This window comes from Wolffia australiana, chromosome 15 (assembly GCF_029677425.1).
Source record: "Wolffia australiana isolate 7733 chromosome 15, ASM2967742v1".
Classification (NCBI taxonomy): domain Eukaryota; kingdom Viridiplantae; phylum Streptophyta; class Magnoliopsida; order Alismatales; family Araceae; genus Wolffia; species Wolffia australiana.
In genome coordinates, this window is record NC_135849.1 from 1,451,097 (window position 1) to 1,469,568 (window position 18,472).

The window sequence follows — 18,472 nt, forward strand, 5'->3', positions numbered from 1 at the left end:
GGCTTATTTCTGGATGCATTGAATCTAAGACCAAGTAAAGAGAACATCCTCCTCTCTCTGCCACTTCATCTAAGATTTGGATGTCAGGTCAGGGGCATTCTGATAGAACCCGCAGGGAGATCCACCGCAGAATGACCTTGCTAGGTTCGAGTAACTCTTCCGAGAAAACGCGCCGCGATAGTTAGGATCTTAGAGTTCGACAGCGCGACTCGTCGAACACCAGAACGTAGTGTAAGAACTATAACCACCAGATGATGCAAATCCGTAGAGAAAAACAAAAGAAACATTAATCTCTCAAGTTTGAAGGAATCAAACTAGAAGAGCGGATAGCTGCAGGCGAGGCCAGATCGGCTCCCTCCTTGGTAGACGATGGGATGAGTCGAATCAACCCTCCCTCCTCGAGAGCATCTCCTCGTAACAACTTCTGATCGAATGCCCCCTTCTGCCTCTGCTGTCCCCACTTTATTCTCTTCTGCTCCTGATAGTACTCATTCGGTTGGGCGCTCAGACTCAACGCTGGCACGTGACGTGGCCACTCTCTTACGCCGTTTGCTTTGATAAGTCCTGGGAAGGACTGTATCACATTCTCATTAAGTGCTAGAGTTGTCCCATTGGGCGTAATTTATTCTGTACATATTTAGACCATTTGTAAAGGTTATTGCTCGTAAATAGGTTGCGAGGTGTTTTTTGGTGGAGATGTGAATACCATTTTTCCCCAAATGCCTTACATTTCCTGTTGAACCATGGATTCCACCACTCATTGTTTTATCCTTGTCCATTCAACTTCTTGATTCCAATCTATGAATTTAGTGAAAGATTGATAGCTTGAGGAGAGATTAGAAAATAAATAAATCAACACTGACATGACCGCAACTGGACCACAGATTTGTGGGTTATCAAGCTTCGGACAAGGAGATGTACGCTGGTAATCATTGGGGTGTCCCAGATTATGGACTCCTACGGTCCCGTCCATTTGCAAGAGTTGGTCAACGTTGAAAATTGTCAGAAAGGGTTTTTCATTCACAAGCGCCAGCGTTTTCCTGTGTGTTTCCAAGCTATAATACCATGACTGTGCGGAAGACTTGATTTCAATGGAACAGAAAACATCAGTTATTTGATTGCTAAGGGTCAGCTATATACAAATACAGTGTAGCCGGATGACTCTTTTGCCCTTCACTTGAAGTAAGAAAGTAACAGGGAATAGATCAATGGCCTTATTTCTTCACACTCTGTATTCAAGTGATGTACACATATAGGCTCCATGGGGGCTCCTTTAACAGTTGCATAAATTGGCCTATGCCACGCGCCAAATGCTTGAGAATGATACATCAACTTTCTGAGAAATTGGTGATCTGCCTCGCTACACCTGGCAAAAGTTCTTTACTCCGTCATGCTTTTGAGTCGGACGCATCTGTGTATTGATTTGTTCATGTTACAATCTTCAACGTAGTATCTTTTCCAGTTATCGTTTATCCAATTATGAGGTGTCATTTCTATTACTGCTATCCAACTATCTGGCCAGAAACTGGCTTTGAAATTTCTGGATAGTGATACGAACCTTGATCTAGGCTCGTATCGGAAGGGGGGTAGAGGACGAGGCGAGGTAAAAGTTCCTGGGGTAGAGAGGTGAAACGGGAATGATCTGAGGCAGGGATCGACCGGGGAGGGGTCAAATGGATGGGGCAGGGATCGACTGGGGACAAGCCGGCTGAAGATGCGGTGAGGAAGAGACGATCACGAGGGATGGGGAACGTACAGGGAGAGAGGGAGGCCAGACCTAGACGTGGAGAGGGGAAACAAGAACACTACTTCGTTCTTCTTCTTCGCTGCCTTCCTAAAGGGAGGGCATCCCTATTTAAAGGAAATACATAATAGCCAAATGACTGAAATGCCCCTGTGGGCTAACATGACGAAACCACCCCTAGATAGGTTGAGGATCCTATCAGATAGCTACAATGAAATCTGTCAACTGGGTGATTCTATTGACCGCTGCGCCTCATGAAGTCTGAAAATGGAGCACCTCCAGCCACCTGTCAAAACCCTAGACGGGAGACAACGACTTGGATATTGATCTAGGTGAAAGGCCCATGATATAAAGGGTACACTATGGCCCCACCCAATGGGCCCACTGAGCCAGTACATATAGAAAGGGAGAAAGGAATCTGGGGTGGGTTTTTTGATGTTATGCCCGCACATTATAGGGAAAGCCAAGAAAGCCTCAAGATAAGAACTCCGGACAGTCTAAAACATTATGTGCTTGTGTTACTTGGCAAATCTCGTTGCAGTATCTCATCCTTGAAAATTTTCTGTCACCAAAAAGTACTTTTCTCAAATCCCCCATTGGATACACGTGAAAATTAATTAAATTTACTTGATTCTCACTGCCGGAATGTCCATATAAGCCTATCTTTAAGCCTGCTTGGCTTATTCAAGTTTTTGTATATTTCTTTTGGTCACTCTGAGACTTTTGGCCTTCTCCACTATTGATACAGAGAGCATTTGCATGTGGTATCTTTGTATGATTCAATGGTCATCGTTTTCTACTTTGTAGGATTGGGAGCTTGGTACGCACAACAATCAGTCGATTGCTTAACAAGTCTTGCCCATCTTGCCCATCACGTTGGCTGGCAATCTGTCGCAGCATGGTCTCTTTCTTTCTCTCTCCCTCTCCATATCTCTCTCCCTCTCCCTCTGTCTTTCTCTCTTCCTCTTCCTCTCTGTCTCCCCCTTCCTCTCTCTCTCTACCTCTACCTCTCCCTCTCCCTCTCTCCCGTTTGCTCTCTTCCTCTTCCTCTCTCTTTCCCTCTCCCCCTCTCTTTCTCTCTATCTCGCCCTCTCCATCTCTCTCCCTCTCTCTCCCTCTCCCTCCCCCTCCCTCTCTCCCTCTCTCTTTCTCTCTCTCCCTCTTACTCTCTCTTTCCCTTTCCCTCTCTCTTTCCCTTCCCCCCCTCCTTCTCTCTGTATTGCCCTCTCCCTCTCTCTCTTTCTATCTCTTCTGCTTCCTCTCTCTCTCGCGCCCTATCTCTCTCTTTATCTCTCTCCCTCTTCTTCTCTCTCTCTCCCTTTCCCTCTCCATCTCCCTCTCTCTTACTCTCTCTTCATCTTTCTCTCTCTTACTCCCTCTCCTTCTCCCTCTCTTTTTTTCTATATCTCCCTCTCCCTCTCTCTTTCTCTCTCTTCCTCTTCCTCTCTCTCTCCCTATCTCTCTCCCTTTCCCTCTTCATCTCCCTCTCTCTTACTCTCTCTTACTCTCTCCCTCTCCCTATCTGTCTCTTCCTCTTCCTCTCTCTCCCTATCTCTCTCTTTATTTCTCTCCCTCTTCTCTCTCTCTCCCTTTCCCTCTCCCTCTCCCTCTCTCTCTTTCTATCTCTCCCTATCCTGCTTTCTTTCTCTCTCTTCCTCTTCCTCTCTCTCCCTATATCTCTCTTTATTTCTCTCCCTCTTCTCTCTCTCTCCGTTTCCCTCTCCCTCTCCCTCTCTCTCTTTCTATCTCTCCCTATCCTGCTTTCTTTCTCTCTCTTCCTCTTCCTCTCTCTCCCTCTTCTTCTCTCTCTCTCTCTCCCTCTCTCTCTCTTTATTTCTCTCCCTCTTCTTCTCTCTCTCTCCCTATCTCTCTCTTTATTTCTCTCCCTCTTCTTCTCTCTCTCTCCCTATCTCTCTCTTTATTTCTCTCCCTCTTCTTCTCTCTCTCTCCCTATCTCTCTCTTTATTTCTCTCCCTATCTCTCTCTTTATTTCCCTCCCTCTTCTTCTCTCTCTCTCCCTATCTCTCTCTTTATTTCTCTCCCTCGTCTTCTCTCTCTCTCCCTCTCTCTCTCTTTATTTCTCTCCCTCTTCTTCTCTCTCTCCCTATCTCTCTCTTTATTTCTCTCCCTCTTCTTCTCTCTCTCTCCCTCTCTCTTAGTCTCTCTTCGTCTTCCTCTCTCCCTTTATCTCTGTCCCTCTTCATCTCTCTCTCCCTTTCCCTCTCCCTCTCTCTTATTCTCTCTTCCTCTTTCTCTCTCCCTATCTCTCTCTGCCACTCTCTTTCTCTGTCTCTCTCTCTCTCCCTCGCCCTCTCTCTTACTCTCTCTCTCCCTCTCCCTCTCTCTCTCTCTTTCTCCCGCTTCCTCTCTCTCTCTATCCCTTTCTTTTTCTCTTTGTCGCTCTCTTTCTTTGTCTCTCTCCTTCTCCTTCTCTTTCTTTATCCCTTTCTCTTTCTCTCTCTCTTTCTCTCTCTCTCTCTGTCTCCCTCTCTCTCTCTATCCTTTTCTCTTTCTCTCTCTGTCTCCCTTTCTCTTTCTCTCTCTATCTAACAAATTATTTTTTGTTAGATCACCTAGTTCTTGTTCGGAGAAACATGGACATCCAGACTGTTCAGTTACAAATCCTACCTTGACAAGACATTGTAACCTGTTAGGATTAGATTTTGGGCAGGACATAATAAACCTGTCTATAATAGTATCTTAATTTTTTTTCTTACGATTAATAAAAAAATATAAACTCCTCAAACGTATTTATCTGTATTTTCCCCTTCATAAAGAATGCTTCGCTATTTTTTCTCATATTGGAGCCTCATATTCTTTTAGGCCTTAAGAATTTATTCGATATACATCCCTCTTTCTCAAATAAAATGAAAGTCTATTTTTTTATTGCATCAATGAGAAGTTAAAGTTATGTTCTTCAAATTTATATTGATCAGTTTCTTCAAGCAGAGTGTGGGGCATGTGTTTTACTTTATGGCAGCTTTTCCATATTTTTGTGGATTAATTGGCACTGTTACAAGAAGAAACCTGTTGAACCGACTATAATCGAATGGCAGCTAATTATGACGAACACGGGGTGCAAAAGTTGAATGGAATAAATGCACCAGTTATTGTATAGCTCCAATCTTCCTCTGTTAGATTTACAAAACTTTGAATGATTTTGATTGCGTAACTTTTGATTCTCTTAGAGTAAAAATATTTTCCATATTTATTTATTCATACTTCCTTTTTTAGGCTCTTGCGATGGCAAATGGAAACGGTGATCACACACACCATGCTAAACTTGAAGTTAATATCTCGAAAGGGAAATTAGGAGTTGAAGAAGATCATGGACTGTATCAGGGTACAGATGATGAGAACATGATCTCAAGTTCTGGTGCAACCCAGAACCAAGATTCTGGCTTCTTTGGCAGTGTATATCTTAAGCAACATAAGCATCTCCGTTACCGTACAAGAGTCTTTGCAGCAGAGTACGTGGTCATTTGTAATATAGAGCTCTATTTATCAGAACGTTCATGTTTGGATGCTTACTCTGAAAATTATTAGTGGTCTAAGAGAAAATTGAGATTACATCTTTTTATAGAGAACCATGATCGATCTATCAGATCTTTTTCAGCATGAAATAATGAACTGGATTCAACTGTCTGCAACAATCATGATTTCACTCTTTCATTGTGTTACTTATGAAGCATTTTTTGTCATCTTGTCTGGAGATCCGTCATGAATTATTAAGATTTCTTGAAGTAAGGTACTGGCATATTAGTCTTCATATTTTGAAGCCCCTCTTCATAGGATAAATTTTCTGATTGTAAAAAATTGTGCCGATTAGTTCCTCTGTACAACCGCAGGTAATGTGAGAGTTGGATGTATCCATTTCCATTTTCTTTATTTTCGTCATTATTTGGACATCCATCCTTGAAAGTTCCTCAGAATCTGTTCTCTAGTCTATCAGGAAGTGAATGGTATCCCTTTGGTATCTGAGGTCTGCAGACGGCTAAGCAATCATGTTCTTCCTGTAGATCTTACAGTGACAAGATTATGAATCCATGTTACCAGCTGGTCATTATTATTTGGGTTCTGTCATCATCTTGTATCTTGCCCTTACTGTACGCCAGTTCATCATACAGATGGTTTCTTTCTTTCTTTCCTTCTTGTGTAATACCTTATCCAAGCAAAACTTGGTTGGCGTACCAAATTATCTCTTTCTGTCGACCTGTACTTTGTGACACCATGTTTCTTCCAGGACCCTGGAACCAGGAAAAGGGCTTTCCAGCCATTTAGAAAGAGCATCTGTATTTTCCATAAATTCAATTAGAGCTTATGAGTCTCGAAGAAAAATTCTTGAGTCAAAGTATAGAGGTAAAAGCTTGCTGACTTTACCTGACTGATAGCCCTGTGGGGTTAGTCTGATACAATCTCCAAATCCCTCATGGGTATTTCTGACATTTATTTTAGGATAGTAGGAGAAGAAGCGTGGATCGTGGATCGATATGAGAAATGCTCCCTGTAAGAGGACCCATCAGTTTGGGAGGAGATCCCTAGGAGGTACTCGCAGTGATCGGGGACAGTATCTTGATACATTCCTCTTGAGAAGTATCATTTTCAATGTTATATCAATCATGAAAGAGAGTTCTGGGGATGAAGAGGAGAATGGGAATGGTCAATTGAGAGGACGAACAGAGGGGGTAGGGATCAACCAAGGTTGAGCCGCCTGAAAATGCAATGAAGAGGAGACAATCACGAGAGACAGGGATCAAGGAGGGAGAGACATGGTTTAGACATTGAGGGGAGAACCGACGAGGGCTTCTCATAACAAAAAACTTTTAGGGCTGCCCTCCTAAAGGGACAGTGTCCTATTTAAAGTTAGGGATCGTATCATGCTACCTCAAATCTTTTTTTTTCTATTCTCTTTATTATCTTCAGGATCCCTGCGTCGACGGAGACCTGCATCAAGGTCTCAATAATAGTTGTAATGTTTTTACTCTTCATCTCTTTGAATCTTGAATCTTTGCTTCATGTCCTCTGTCTCTGTCTCTCTCTATCTCTCTCTATCTCTCTCTGTCTCTCTCTCTCTCTGCCTCTCTCTCTCTCTATGTCTCTCTCTATGGGTCTCTCTCTCTCTCCGTCTCTCTCTCTCTGTCTCTCTGCCTCTCTCTCTATGTCTCTCTCTCTCCGTCTCTCTCTCTATGTCTCTCTGCCTCTCTCTCTATGTCTTTCTCTCTCTCTCTCTATGTCTCTCTCTTTGTCTCTCTCCCTCTCTCTCTATGTCTCTCTCTCTCTGTCTCTCTCCCTCTCTCTCTATGTCTCTCTCTCTCTGTCTCTCTCCCTCTCTCTCTATGTCTCTCTCTCTCTGTCTCTCTCTCCCTCTCTCCCTCTCCCTCTCCTTATATCCTTCTAGGATCAATAAACCATTAGTTTAATGTTTATGCCTCCCTTTTTTGTTTCCCTTGGCTCTTTATCGGGGGTTGTGATGTACTCTTCACATGCAGGTGTTTGAGTTCTATACCCCTGGCTGTCGGAGCAGACTGTGCTCACTTTGAACCTTCATTGGCGAGGAAGCGTGCCTCTACTGGATCTAATGATTGGCTTGTTTTGCACTTGCAGGAGCTAATCTCTCTTGCATATCAGGTTTAATATTGAAAATTGAGATGCCAAAATTTCTTCTTTCTTATATTTTAAATTTATTACTTTTTATAACCTCTAATTTTTAATTATTCTATTCATATTTCACATATTTTTTCTTCAGATCAGCACCAGTCAGTTTGAGAGTATGCAACACATTGGCGTTGAAATTCTTCTGACCATCATGGAGAAGGTACAAAATGCAACATGTCTGATATGACATGTTCTTGAAATATTGAGGAAAAGGAAACTGAATATCGGTCCCATACATCCAATCATGATCGGCAACAAGCATTCATGTCACAAAAGATTGCCCAATATTGAAATGAGTGGAACAGTTGAAAAGGTGTATGGATAACTTGAATTCTAACATCTATTCTTGAGAGTATCTCCTCGGATAGTAATTTGATACTTATGTTACTTCTTACATTTGCTTATAGCTAAATGTGATGAGTTCTGAGCGGAACATGTTTCAATGTCATGGAAATCAATTTCAGGTGACGGTTCCAAAACAATTCAACTCAAAAAAGAGATTCTGCGATCCTCATAAATACCTTTTTCCTAACATCTTTCCATGTTTTTCTTGATCCAAAAATCTTCATTGTCAAGGAAATTTTCATGACTATTTTGTGGAAAAATATGGGATTTTGTATATGCATGACGTTTAGGACTCATTTGAATTTAGGATGGTGAACGTTCTTTGACTTCAGTTCCGGATGAACATTGTTGTAAATTTGATATCACTTTTAAAGGGACGATGATACGCCATAACCTATTAGAGCATTTGTATGCGTCTTATGCTTTGAATCACATTTCATTCTTAGATAATGCACAATAACATTTTCTTACTTTTTGGGTATTTCAAGCTCTACCTTTCTCACAATCAACTGGTTTTTCTCAGTTTGAAGATATTTCAGACCCTGACTTGCCTGGTCATCTTCTTCTGGAGCAGTACCAGGTTAGGTTTCGTGGAAAAGAAAACTTAACAGACCTTGTTTGCAATCCTCTATGATCATTTTTTAAGGCTTGTGTTTTCATTTGCTCTCAAACGAATTGAGGACCTAAATTTGGGCTTTCTTAGCACTGTTTCCTAATTTCATGATTTTGCAGTGCAGGTCCAGTTTGTTTCTGCTGTCCGAGCTGCTATACAAATTTCTTCTGATCCTTCTCTATTGGAGGCAGGCATCCTACTTGCTACGAAGGTCTGATTGTTGGAGGGAGAAATATGTTTCACTTATGGTGTGTGTAGACTAATTGAGCCCCCCTCCCTTCCCTTTAAATTTCAGATTCTGACAAGCAGCATGTTGGCCAGTGATCAAGTCTCTATTCAGCGGATGTTTTCATTGATTTCACGCCCTCTGGATGATTTTGATGACCTTTATTATCCCTCATTTGCGGAATGGGTAGCATGCAAGGTGAACTTCAAGAAGCCTTCCTGTGTGAGTTCTCATATGCACTTTGGCTGGAAGAATCGCTGATTTTCTTTTTGGTTGGCAGATCAAAATAAGAATCTTGGCAGCTCATGCTTCAGTCAAATGCTATGTATATTTTCTTCTAAGAGACGGGAAAAGTATTCCTCACGAATACCTTACCTTGATACCCCTGTTTTCGGATATCTCGCCTAAATTGGTCAAGCGCTGGATCGGTCTCCTGAAGGATTGCAGTTACATATTTCTTGGGTTGGGGCCCAAATTCTCAGTAAGTTGCAGCATTATGTTAGATCATCGAGTTTTTGTTTCTTTGAACCTGTAGATTATCTTGCTTTTTTCCTGTGATAGTGTTATATGACATATATTTGTCTCTCTGTTTGGGTTAAATCATTTTTCCTTTTTTTCCTTGCTGGCCTACTGTGTAAACATTGCTTTCTTTTCCAGATCTAAGATGGTCCTTTGCAATTTTTCACTCTCTCCCTTATTTGTCTCTTTACAAAGACTATTCTCACCGTGAGATCCAATATTATGGTGGACACGCCTCCTCGCCGGAGCCAAACCTATTTTATTTTGTGATTTAAACCTGAAAACTTTGAGTTTCTCAATTCTAATAGTTTCGTTCGGAGAAGTGAAGTAGATGAAGGGTTTAATATCTCAATGCAGAACACTGGATATTTTGTTAAAGCCGTGTTTTTTCCACTTCAGGCCCATGGGAGTTGAACCCAATTCTTCCATTACGACCCTCCATGAATCAGTAAGGACTGAAGGACAAGGCTACCCATTTTGATTGACATTTGACCTTGTTATTTAGTCAAATGTCATTATCCACTGTATAGGAGAGAGAGAGAGAGAGAGAGAGAGAGGGGGGGGGGAAAAGGATAACCATCTTAAGGTCTGTCCAAATGGCGTATTAGTTGTACAATGGAGAATTAAAGGTAAAATGAAAGAAAAAAAATAGAAATATGAGTGAGAAATTTTGGATTTATTACAAATAACATATTTTTTTTCAACTCGTTAAAGGTTCCCCTCCTACAAACTGAAGTTTCAGTGGCCTTAGCAATATGACATGTCATTTTGCTTAGCAAATGCATTCGAAAGCTTGACTCCTTCCCTTTTGAATTTCAGACTAAATCAATCTTGGCTGGGATACCCTCTCCTGTTTCATCTAAAATTAAAAGCTGTCTGGACAAGAGCTGGCCAATAATTCTGCAAGCAATTGCCCTTGACTCTGCTCCTGTTAAATCTGAGCTGGAGAATTCCACTGAAAACGTCCTCGGAAGTTCTACCCAGCAAAAGTCTTTATCTGGAAAAATCATGGTCAGCTTGGAGGTGAATGAGTTTGATCTTCTTTGGGGGCTAGTACATCTTTTACTGTTTCAGAGGCATCGGCCGGTTCCTGACTCTGGAGAAAATTCTCTGTTTAGTCATAGCGAAAGTTTACTTGAAACTTCCATGGTAACATTACAGTTTCTATCAGCAGAGACATTCTTCGTTCCAAATTTTGTTACTGTGGAACTTTCCAAAGAACTTCTACAGGTAAATATGGCTTCTCTTTTTTCTCCTTCATTTGAAAATTTTATTTTTCTTTCTCTGGGGATATTTTTTTGTCCAAAACCAAAATTTCCGTTGATTTTTTCCTTCCCATTTATGAGCCTTCACATGTTAAAAATGTGAACTTGTATAGAAGATTAGGGTTTTGTGAAATTCTTCTAAGGGTTTCATACTCTCATATAAGGATGGGGAACCCCTTCGCTGTTAGAGGAGTTTGGTTTTTACATCTTGACATTCTGCCCGACTCCCAGTGCGGTGAGGCTCCTCCTGCCACCCTGTTCTATTGTCTCTCTCTCTCTCTCCCTTATGCTTCCATCCACCTCTGATAGACTTCTACTAGTGTGAGTCGTTAAAAGGTTCTGCCTGATCCTTTATCCAAATTTGATTTTTTTTCCTTAAACGGTTATACTTCTGTTGCATAAGGATATTCAAGATAATACAGAAACAAGTTTGTGCTACATTTTTTCTTTCCACGGAATGATGCATCCAAGCGATCAATGGAAGTTTCTTGGATGCAACACAGCATATCTTTCAAAACTTGTGACTTTTTTCCTCATATTCAGGGTTTGGGTTTAAATGATCTATAAAATATAGGGAATGATGGTGAACCGGACTTCCTGATATCTTTCTAAACATCAAGGTGAGGTCTCATGAAATGAGTAAAGGAACATTGTCCAGCTCAAAGAAAAGGGATCCCACTATTTTAATCAGACAGATACAAGTTATTTATAAGATTTTTTCCATTTTAAATGCTCAAATAACTTGATGATTTTTCTTTACACTTTTTGCATATTTTGAACTTTTACTTTCCCTATGTTTTCCTTTAAATACGTATTTCCCTCCTTTAGATGGACAGCAAAGAACCTTTTGGGTATCTCGCCACCACTCTAGATGGCTTAGGACTAGTATCTTATATTTTATTCATTTATTTCTTTGCCTTTAATTGGCTGACTAACCCTAAAAAGGGTACAGAATTTGATCCAATCATGGCTGAGAAAGATTTTTACCCTCTAGACGTTGATTAGTTTCTCGTTGGGAGTTTCATATTCATGCTTGCAGACAATGCTGCTTGTCACTGATATTGATCCAAAAATCTCAAATGGAATAAGATCGATATCTATCCTCAATAATGCAAAATCTTGCAGAATCTATCAATTCAATTTTGTTAACCTTTCCATCCACAAATCGGAAAAGAAGAATGTAGAAAAATAGAGAGAACAAACTAGATGTATGCGGATGGTTTCGAATGGAAATCTCCTCGAGTTGTCCCCTTCTGATTGGCAGGCCCAATCCTCAGTCTACTTCTGCAACTAAATTCTTGAAAAAGCAAGTTGTCCTGTTCTTTCCCGTTTCTCTTTATTTGTACCTGGTCCTGCCCATGTTTAGCCTACTCTGTCTTCTCACACGTGCCTCCCTTTCTTCCTTTGGTAATGCTTGGAGAAGAATCATTGTGTATCAGATAAAGCGGTTGGGCTGCGACAGGATCATGTGGTTTTTCAGAGTTCTTGGACCCCTCAAAACACTGATGAAATAGTGATAGTATTCAAAATTTATTTTCCAAGGAACAGAAAGCTGCTGTATGGTTATCGTATTTCTCATTGCTTGCAATTTAGAGTCCGAAACCTGTTGGGCCTTGCGTTTTACTTGAATAACTCGTAATAAATCACTTTTGCAAGACGATGACTTAGATTATATTCTTCTTCACCATTCATTTGATTTGTTCTATGGATGCAGGTTCTTTTACTCTTGGATAGCTCATCCAAATCATGGAACAGTTTATCTGTGCCGTTTTTGTCCAAGGTGAACAGTGAAAGTTGCTTAAATACCCTCATATTGTATAATTTTAAATTAACATCGTTCAGCCATCTAAGGGTTCTGGATTTATCTTAAATCTGTTGACAGATTCTGCAATATTGCCCTATTTCTTATTTCGCTGACGAAGATTTCACTTCAGCTGCAACAGAGTTATGTATCAAGTACATCCAGAGATTCTGTTCGAGGTAGTTTTTCAGTTAATCAAAAATTCAGGGCTGATTAGAATTTTATTATTCATTTCTCGTTATGATAATTCACTGATTTTGTTCATTTGATTGCAGTGCCGATTTAGCTTCACAAGATTTAGCCATCCTGGAAAACAGTATTTATGGAGTTTTTTGTGTGGCAGAGAGCCTTCTCTCAAGAAATAGCTCTGAGGTAAGAGTCAATTTATTTCTTAGTTTATCGCCCATGTTTCTTTCATAACTTATTACTCAGGCCAAACCTTTATTTGTACAGAATCTATGGAAGTTAAAGCTCAGGGTTCTGTCGATGAGCTACAAATGTGTATCAAGAACATCAAATGACTTATACCTATCCAAATTATTATCTTTTTTGCGGTGCATTCCATCTTTCTTTAAAGGTTCATTTTTCAACCTGTACCACTCTTCTTCGTCCATTTTTATCATAAAGCCTTTTTTTTTAGTTCATTGTTTGTGATGATTTTGGGATTTTCCATATTATAATGTATTTGTGATGAGTGACCTCATAAAAATATTTCTATCAAACTTGTTTTTGTCCATATTACTTCTATGTGTAATTTTTTTTCATCCCATACATATTTACATTTTATGGTTGATTAGGTTCTTTTTGTTCTTATGAAGGGGAATTTTTTTTCAGGTAGTCCACCAAATGCTGATACCTTTAAATTATTACAACTGTGGGCTGAAATGGGTTCTGAGCTAGGTGAAGATTGCAAAAGGAAACTTCATAATCTGGATACACAGTTAGGCGACTCTTGGAAGCTACTGGGGAAGAAGCTCTCTTTCTTTGTTGAAGATGCCATAGCCGTTGCCAAGTTGGCTCATGAGACATGGGGCCGAGGAAAAGAGGAGATTCACAAGCCCATCCTGTTCTCGATATTCAACCAGAGCATCAAGTGTGTCAGGATGACTCTCAATGATGATAATCTGAAGGTAACTTAAGATAAAATTTTCAACTGAATACATTAGTATCAGTAAATTTTTTAATTTCTCCACTGAGATTGAGATTAAGAAAGAAACACAAGAAGAAAGTAATAGAAAGATGAAGGAAAAGGGGATTGATTAATAAAATCACTCAAAAAACTCAAGTTAGATGGTTTAATCTTCCCTGTTTATAGGAAGATGAGAGCCAGAAATCCAGAACACAGAAATTCCACAGAGGGCTAAATTACAAAGCTCCATTTGTTACACTCCTCTTCACTTCCAGCACTACCATTGAGCAGGTTAGGGAAATTGGTCTCCGACATTACTGGGAAAGATGGCCAAGCTGTTGCCACGATGGAAGCGAGAGATGTGGCCCAGGAAAAGAGGAGATTCACAAGCCAGAGCTGTTCTTGATTTGCAACATTAACCATTTACTGCTTCAAGATGATTCTAATAACGATAATCTGAAGGTAACTTTCAGTACATGTAGAAATCCACCCAGCCGAAGAACCTCAAGGAGAGATCAAATGAGGATTGAGATGGTGAAGAGAACAGGAGAGAGAGAGAGAGAGACCGGGAGACAGACAGACAGAGATAGAGAAAAGTGGTGGAAGGAGCCTTGATGACCTCCTCTCTATTTCTCGATGGGAGATTGCTGGTGGATCGAGACGGGGAAGAGAACAGGAGAGAGAGAGAGATGGAGGAGAAAATCGTAACTGGAAGAGCCCCGCTACTCTTGGAGTTGGACAGAGTTTAAAATCCAAAATCAGGTTTCCCTACACATATATCATGGGGAACCTAAAGACAAATTTTATTGAGAATCTGATATGTTTTTTCATAAACGTATCGCCGCATGTAAGAACACTGTCACACAGACACCCTATAAATAAATGGGAAAAGAAGAGAGGTGTTTCAAGAATCAGTTACCTCAAGTGGCAGCTGTGGCTGAAGGCGGCGAGCAGGAGGCACCTGCGACCAGAACGAGAGAGGATTATTCGTTCCTTTTTCAACCAATATCTTCTATTCTCAATTATTCATTTGTTTCCTTGTTCCTAACCCAAGATTTCTGCTTGGTTCTACATTTCATCTGAAGGACTTCTGGGTTCAGTGATATATGTTTCTTGATTTGGTGAACTGTTGATCTGGAAATATTATTCAGAGAAGACTATTATAGATAATGCTCTGACGGATACCTGTTGGTATTAGAATCTTATTTCCAACAATAACTATTAAAACGATGAAATTTTTTTAAAATTTTAGTTATTGTTTTCTGCTCTTGAGCAGGTCAGGGCAGTTGGTCTCCTCACATTGAAGAATGCTGCCCAAAAGGCGGTTATAGAAGGTTTGAATGTTGATGTTTGTGATTTCCTTTTGCTCTTTGCGGGTGAGCTCTTGGAGGAGTTATTGCTTCTTGTTGAGGGAATACCGAAGGTAGAATTTGTCTTTAGGTTATTGCTCTTGGAGGAGTTATTGCTAGATAGTCCCATCACATTTATTAATTTTTGTTCAATTTTTGACACAATGTAATCGCAGAACGGCATGAAGAAGGAATCCATTGTTATATCAGAAGAATGCTTGAGATATCTTGTTTTGTTGCACACTCTTGCTCAAGGAAAGGAATGTTCAGAACTTTTAATGACTCTGATTTTGGAGGCAATTATTATGATACTTTCTTCATCTTCTGAAATCCGTTTCCAGGTAGTCTATCTTCTGTCAATCATCTCCAAATGTTGAACTTTTGAGGAATGCTTCAACAAATGATACCATAATTCTTTGGTGTATCATTACCATGCATGTTCTGATCTAAATGTGCATTGAGAAGATTTGTTTCCTCTTGTGATATATTTGGTTGTTTCCAAGTTATTTATGATCATGAAGACTTATTTCATCTTGTCACCTTTTAATGAAACAATGGGCTTAATTTAATGATCAAAATTTAGGGTTTATTTTAACATTTGATTAAGGTTGCACCCCTTTTAATTTTATCCTTTTAACTTTATATTTTAGGAAGCCAGTGAAATCAAGGTCACTGCAACAAGGCTTCTTTCTCATCTTGTTCAATCTCCTTCATCCAGCGCACAGATAAAAAATGTTCTCTTAGCGATGCCTCAGGCTCGCCGGCAACAACTTCAGGTGGTGACCCTTAATGAAAGCTCTCATGCGCTATAAGATGTTGAATTAGTTTTTTATAATATTGACTATTCCTAACTTTAGTATGAAAATAAGAATCATAATTGTTTGATAATCATTTTTAAGAAAAAAACAAACAAAATTTCAGTAACTGTTTTCAACTTAAATATTATGTAGTCTCGTGACAAACTAATACTTCAGGTGGTACACCTAAATGGCAAGTCTTGAACCTTCCATCATATGTTGGAGTCAGTTTTTTTTCATTATTATCGACAATTGCCCTACCTAGAACTTGAAAGTAAACTAATCACTCCGAACTTATTCGTCAACCTGCATTTTCTGTGTTTTTCTGTCAAACAACCTTTATTTTGTTGTTGAAAATTAATTTTTTTAGATTTTGAAAGATTGATTTAAACCTACAATCTTCGTGAGCTAGTTTTAGCTGTTGCTAACGACCTATGATATCCCTATATAGTTTTTGTTTAAAATTTTCATTTTAGATTTGGGCTTGGATATTTTTCTAGTGACCGATGAAAGAGTTCTCAAGAAATATCATGTGTAACTACTATGAATTTTCTGATGAGAAAGTTGTATTTCTACTCCTGAAAATTTGGGTTTACTTTGTCCCACCAGTAACATCAATAAAAATGTGTGATACATATCAATCAATAAAAATGTGATTTCTATCATTGGTACATATCAATTACTTTGTCCCACCAGTAACATCAATAAAAATGTGTGATACATATCAATCAATAAAAATGTGATTTCTATCATTGGTGCATAGGCTAAGCATTTTGGCATAACCTGCATAAATTAGTAATATAAGATATCCAAATTTCTTTATGGTCGTTCATATCGGACTTGAATATACTTATGCCCTTGATTTTGTAGTTGGCTTTCTAAAATATTTCTCTAAAAGTATAATTAGAAGATAAACGAATCTAACTGTATGACGTGAAGAATACCATTTACTTCATCTTTATTTTTGGCTTTTTTTAATTATTGCATTGGAATTATTATTATTTGGAAGGAAAGACATTTAACGCCATGGATAATGAATTTCAGGATATCATTCGTTCATCTATTTCTCCGACTGATAATACATCTCTTCCTAGCAAACAAACCAGCCAACCCCTTACCATCAAACTGCCTGCTCAGCCAGCTGTATTTCCGAAAGAGGAAAGCCCCTCTGATTTTAAAGATGATAATGTCAATGCGGATGATGATAACGACGATGATTGGGATACATTTCAGTCACTGCCAGCGGCTGACGGTGTAGATCAAGTTCCCATCTCTCTCACCTCCCCGCCTGGGGTAGAGAGAGAAAGTCGGTCTTTCGATGCGGTTGAAGCTGAGCAGAGTTCCCAAAAAGCTCAAGTTCTTCACATGGATGATAACGACGATGGAAATGATGACGATGATGATGAGAATTGGGATTCTTTCCAGTCTCCGGGAAGAGCTGATGATGGGGTTAATGTGGTGGATCCAATCCCTTCACCTTCATTTCTAGAGAGAGAAGATGAATCGTCTGACGTGTCAAATGATGATAACCACTCTAGAAGAATAGATAAAGATGGCGATCAAGAGCATGCCGGCAAGACGAATGATCCTCTTAGCCCATAGCATAAAGGAAGAGAAAGACAAGCAGAACTCGAGTACGATGAATGAGAATGATGACCAACCACCAAAAATATGTTGTTTTTCATGGCATTGGCAATTGGTGTAAGAACACAGACACCGGAGATTAACTCGGAAGAGAACGGCAAAAGTAAGTAAATTGAGGTCAGAATTCATATGCTTTTTTCTGCATCATCATGAGATGAATCTCTTCTCAACAATTACGCAGGACTATGGAGAACGGTATGCGGATTTGTTATAGTTTTATCTTTCAGGTGATTCATCAGGAAGTAAACAAAGCTGATGATAGTGTGCTACGTTTATTTCCTCCCTCCCCGTTCGTCTATCTATCTATCCATTTATCTCGATTAGAACATGAGCATACGGATGGTATGGTTTATAGGTTGAATAGTTTGAGTAATGGAGAAAATCCTCGAAGCTTGCATAAACAAATAAAAGTATTTATCCCGTCTTCAAGCGATAGAAGGCGTAGTTTGTCAATTCCTGAGTAATGTTACAGCTCCTCTCTTCCACTCTCATCCTCCCTCTCTCTCTCTTCCTCTCTCCCTCTCCTTCTCCCTCTCCCTCTCTCTCTCTCTCTGTCCCTCTCTCTCCCTTCCCTCCGTCGCTCTGTCTCTCTCGCCCTCTCTCTCTCTCTTCCTCTCTCCCTCTCCTTCTCCCTCTCCCTCTCTCTCTCTCTCTGTCCCTCTCTCTCCCTTCCCTCCGTCGCTCTGTCTCTCTCGCCCTCTCTCTCTCTCCCTCCACGTCAACCTCTCTCTACGTCTATCCCTCTCCCTCTCTCTCTCTCCCACTACCTCTTCCTGTCTCTACCTCTATCCCTCTCCCTCTCACCCTCTCTCTCCCTTTCCCTCTCTCTATCTCTCTCTCTCTTGCTCTCTGTCTCTCTCTCCCTCTCTCTCTCTCTCTCTTGCTCTCTGTCTCTTTCTCCCTTTACCTCACTTTCTCTCTCTCTCTCTTGCTCTGTCTCTCTCTCCCTCTCTCTCTCTTGCTCTCTCTCTCTCTCTCTCCCTCTCTCTCTCTCTCTCGCTCTGTCTATCTCTCTCTCTCTCTCTCCCCCTACTTCTCCCTCTCTCTCTCTTGCTCTGTCTATCTCTCCCTCTCTCTCTCTCTCTTGCTCTGTCTATCTCTCCCTCTCTCTCTCTGTCTTGCTCTGTCTATCTCTCCCTCTCTCTCTCTGTCTTGCTCTGTCTATCTCTCCCTCTCTCTCTCTCTTGCTCTATCTATCTTTCTCCCTTTACCTCTCTTTCTCTCTCTCTCTCTCTTGCTCTGTCTCTCTCTCCCTCTCTCTCTCTCTTGCTCTCTCTATCTCTCCCTCTCTCTCTCTCTTGCTCTGTCTGTCTCTCCCTCTCTCTCTCTCTCTCTTGCTCTGTCTCTCTCTCCCTCTCTCTCTCTCTCTCTCTGTGTCTCTCCCT

The 18,472-nt window shown here is 40.3% G+C and overlaps 1 protein-coding gene across 2 annotated transcripts in view; it reads left to right on the forward strand.

The window, feature by feature from the left end:
* Window positions 1-17,540, forward strand: part of SWEETIE (HEAT repeat-containing protein) — a 70,568-nt gene extending 53,028 nt beyond the window's left edge. Inside the window, exons 31-49 of one of the 2 annotated variants that reach the window (XR_013584022.1) lie at window positions 2,552-2,645; window positions 4,979-5,214; window positions 7,234-7,372; window positions 7,491-7,559; window positions 8,268-8,324; window positions 8,482-8,568; window positions 8,653-8,781; window positions 8,864-9,064; window positions 9,922-10,332; window positions 12,082-12,147; window positions 12,250-12,347; window positions 12,444-12,540; window positions 12,622-12,745; window positions 13,003-13,298; window positions 14,574-14,720; window positions 14,823-14,987; window positions 15,297-15,422; window positions 16,488-17,190; window positions 17,269-17,540. Coding sequence is in view for 1 of the 2 variants with exons in the window: in XM_078587928.1 (XP_078444054.1) it covers window positions 2,552-2,645; window positions 4,979-5,214; window positions 7,234-7,372; window positions 7,491-7,559; window positions 8,268-8,324; window positions 8,482-8,568; window positions 8,653-8,781; window positions 8,864-9,064; window positions 9,922-10,332; window positions 12,082-12,147; window positions 12,250-12,347; window positions 12,444-12,540; window positions 12,622-12,745; window positions 13,003-13,298; window positions 14,574-14,720; window positions 14,823-14,987; window positions 15,297-15,422; window positions 16,488-17,045 (3,100 nt within the window). In the remaining variant the exon portion in view is untranslated. Of the gene's footprint in view, window positions 1-2,551; window positions 2,646-4,978; window positions 5,215-7,233; window positions 7,373-7,490; window positions 7,560-8,267; window positions 8,325-8,481; window positions 8,569-8,652; window positions 8,782-8,863; window positions 9,065-9,921; window positions 10,333-12,081; window positions 12,148-12,249; window positions 12,348-12,443; window positions 12,541-12,621; window positions 12,746-13,002; window positions 13,299-14,573; window positions 14,721-14,822; window positions 14,988-15,296; window positions 15,423-16,487 lie in introns of both variants that reach the window. The other variant, XM_078587928.1, reaches the window with a different exon arrangement.
* Window positions 17,541-18,472: the final 932 nt, after the last annotated feature.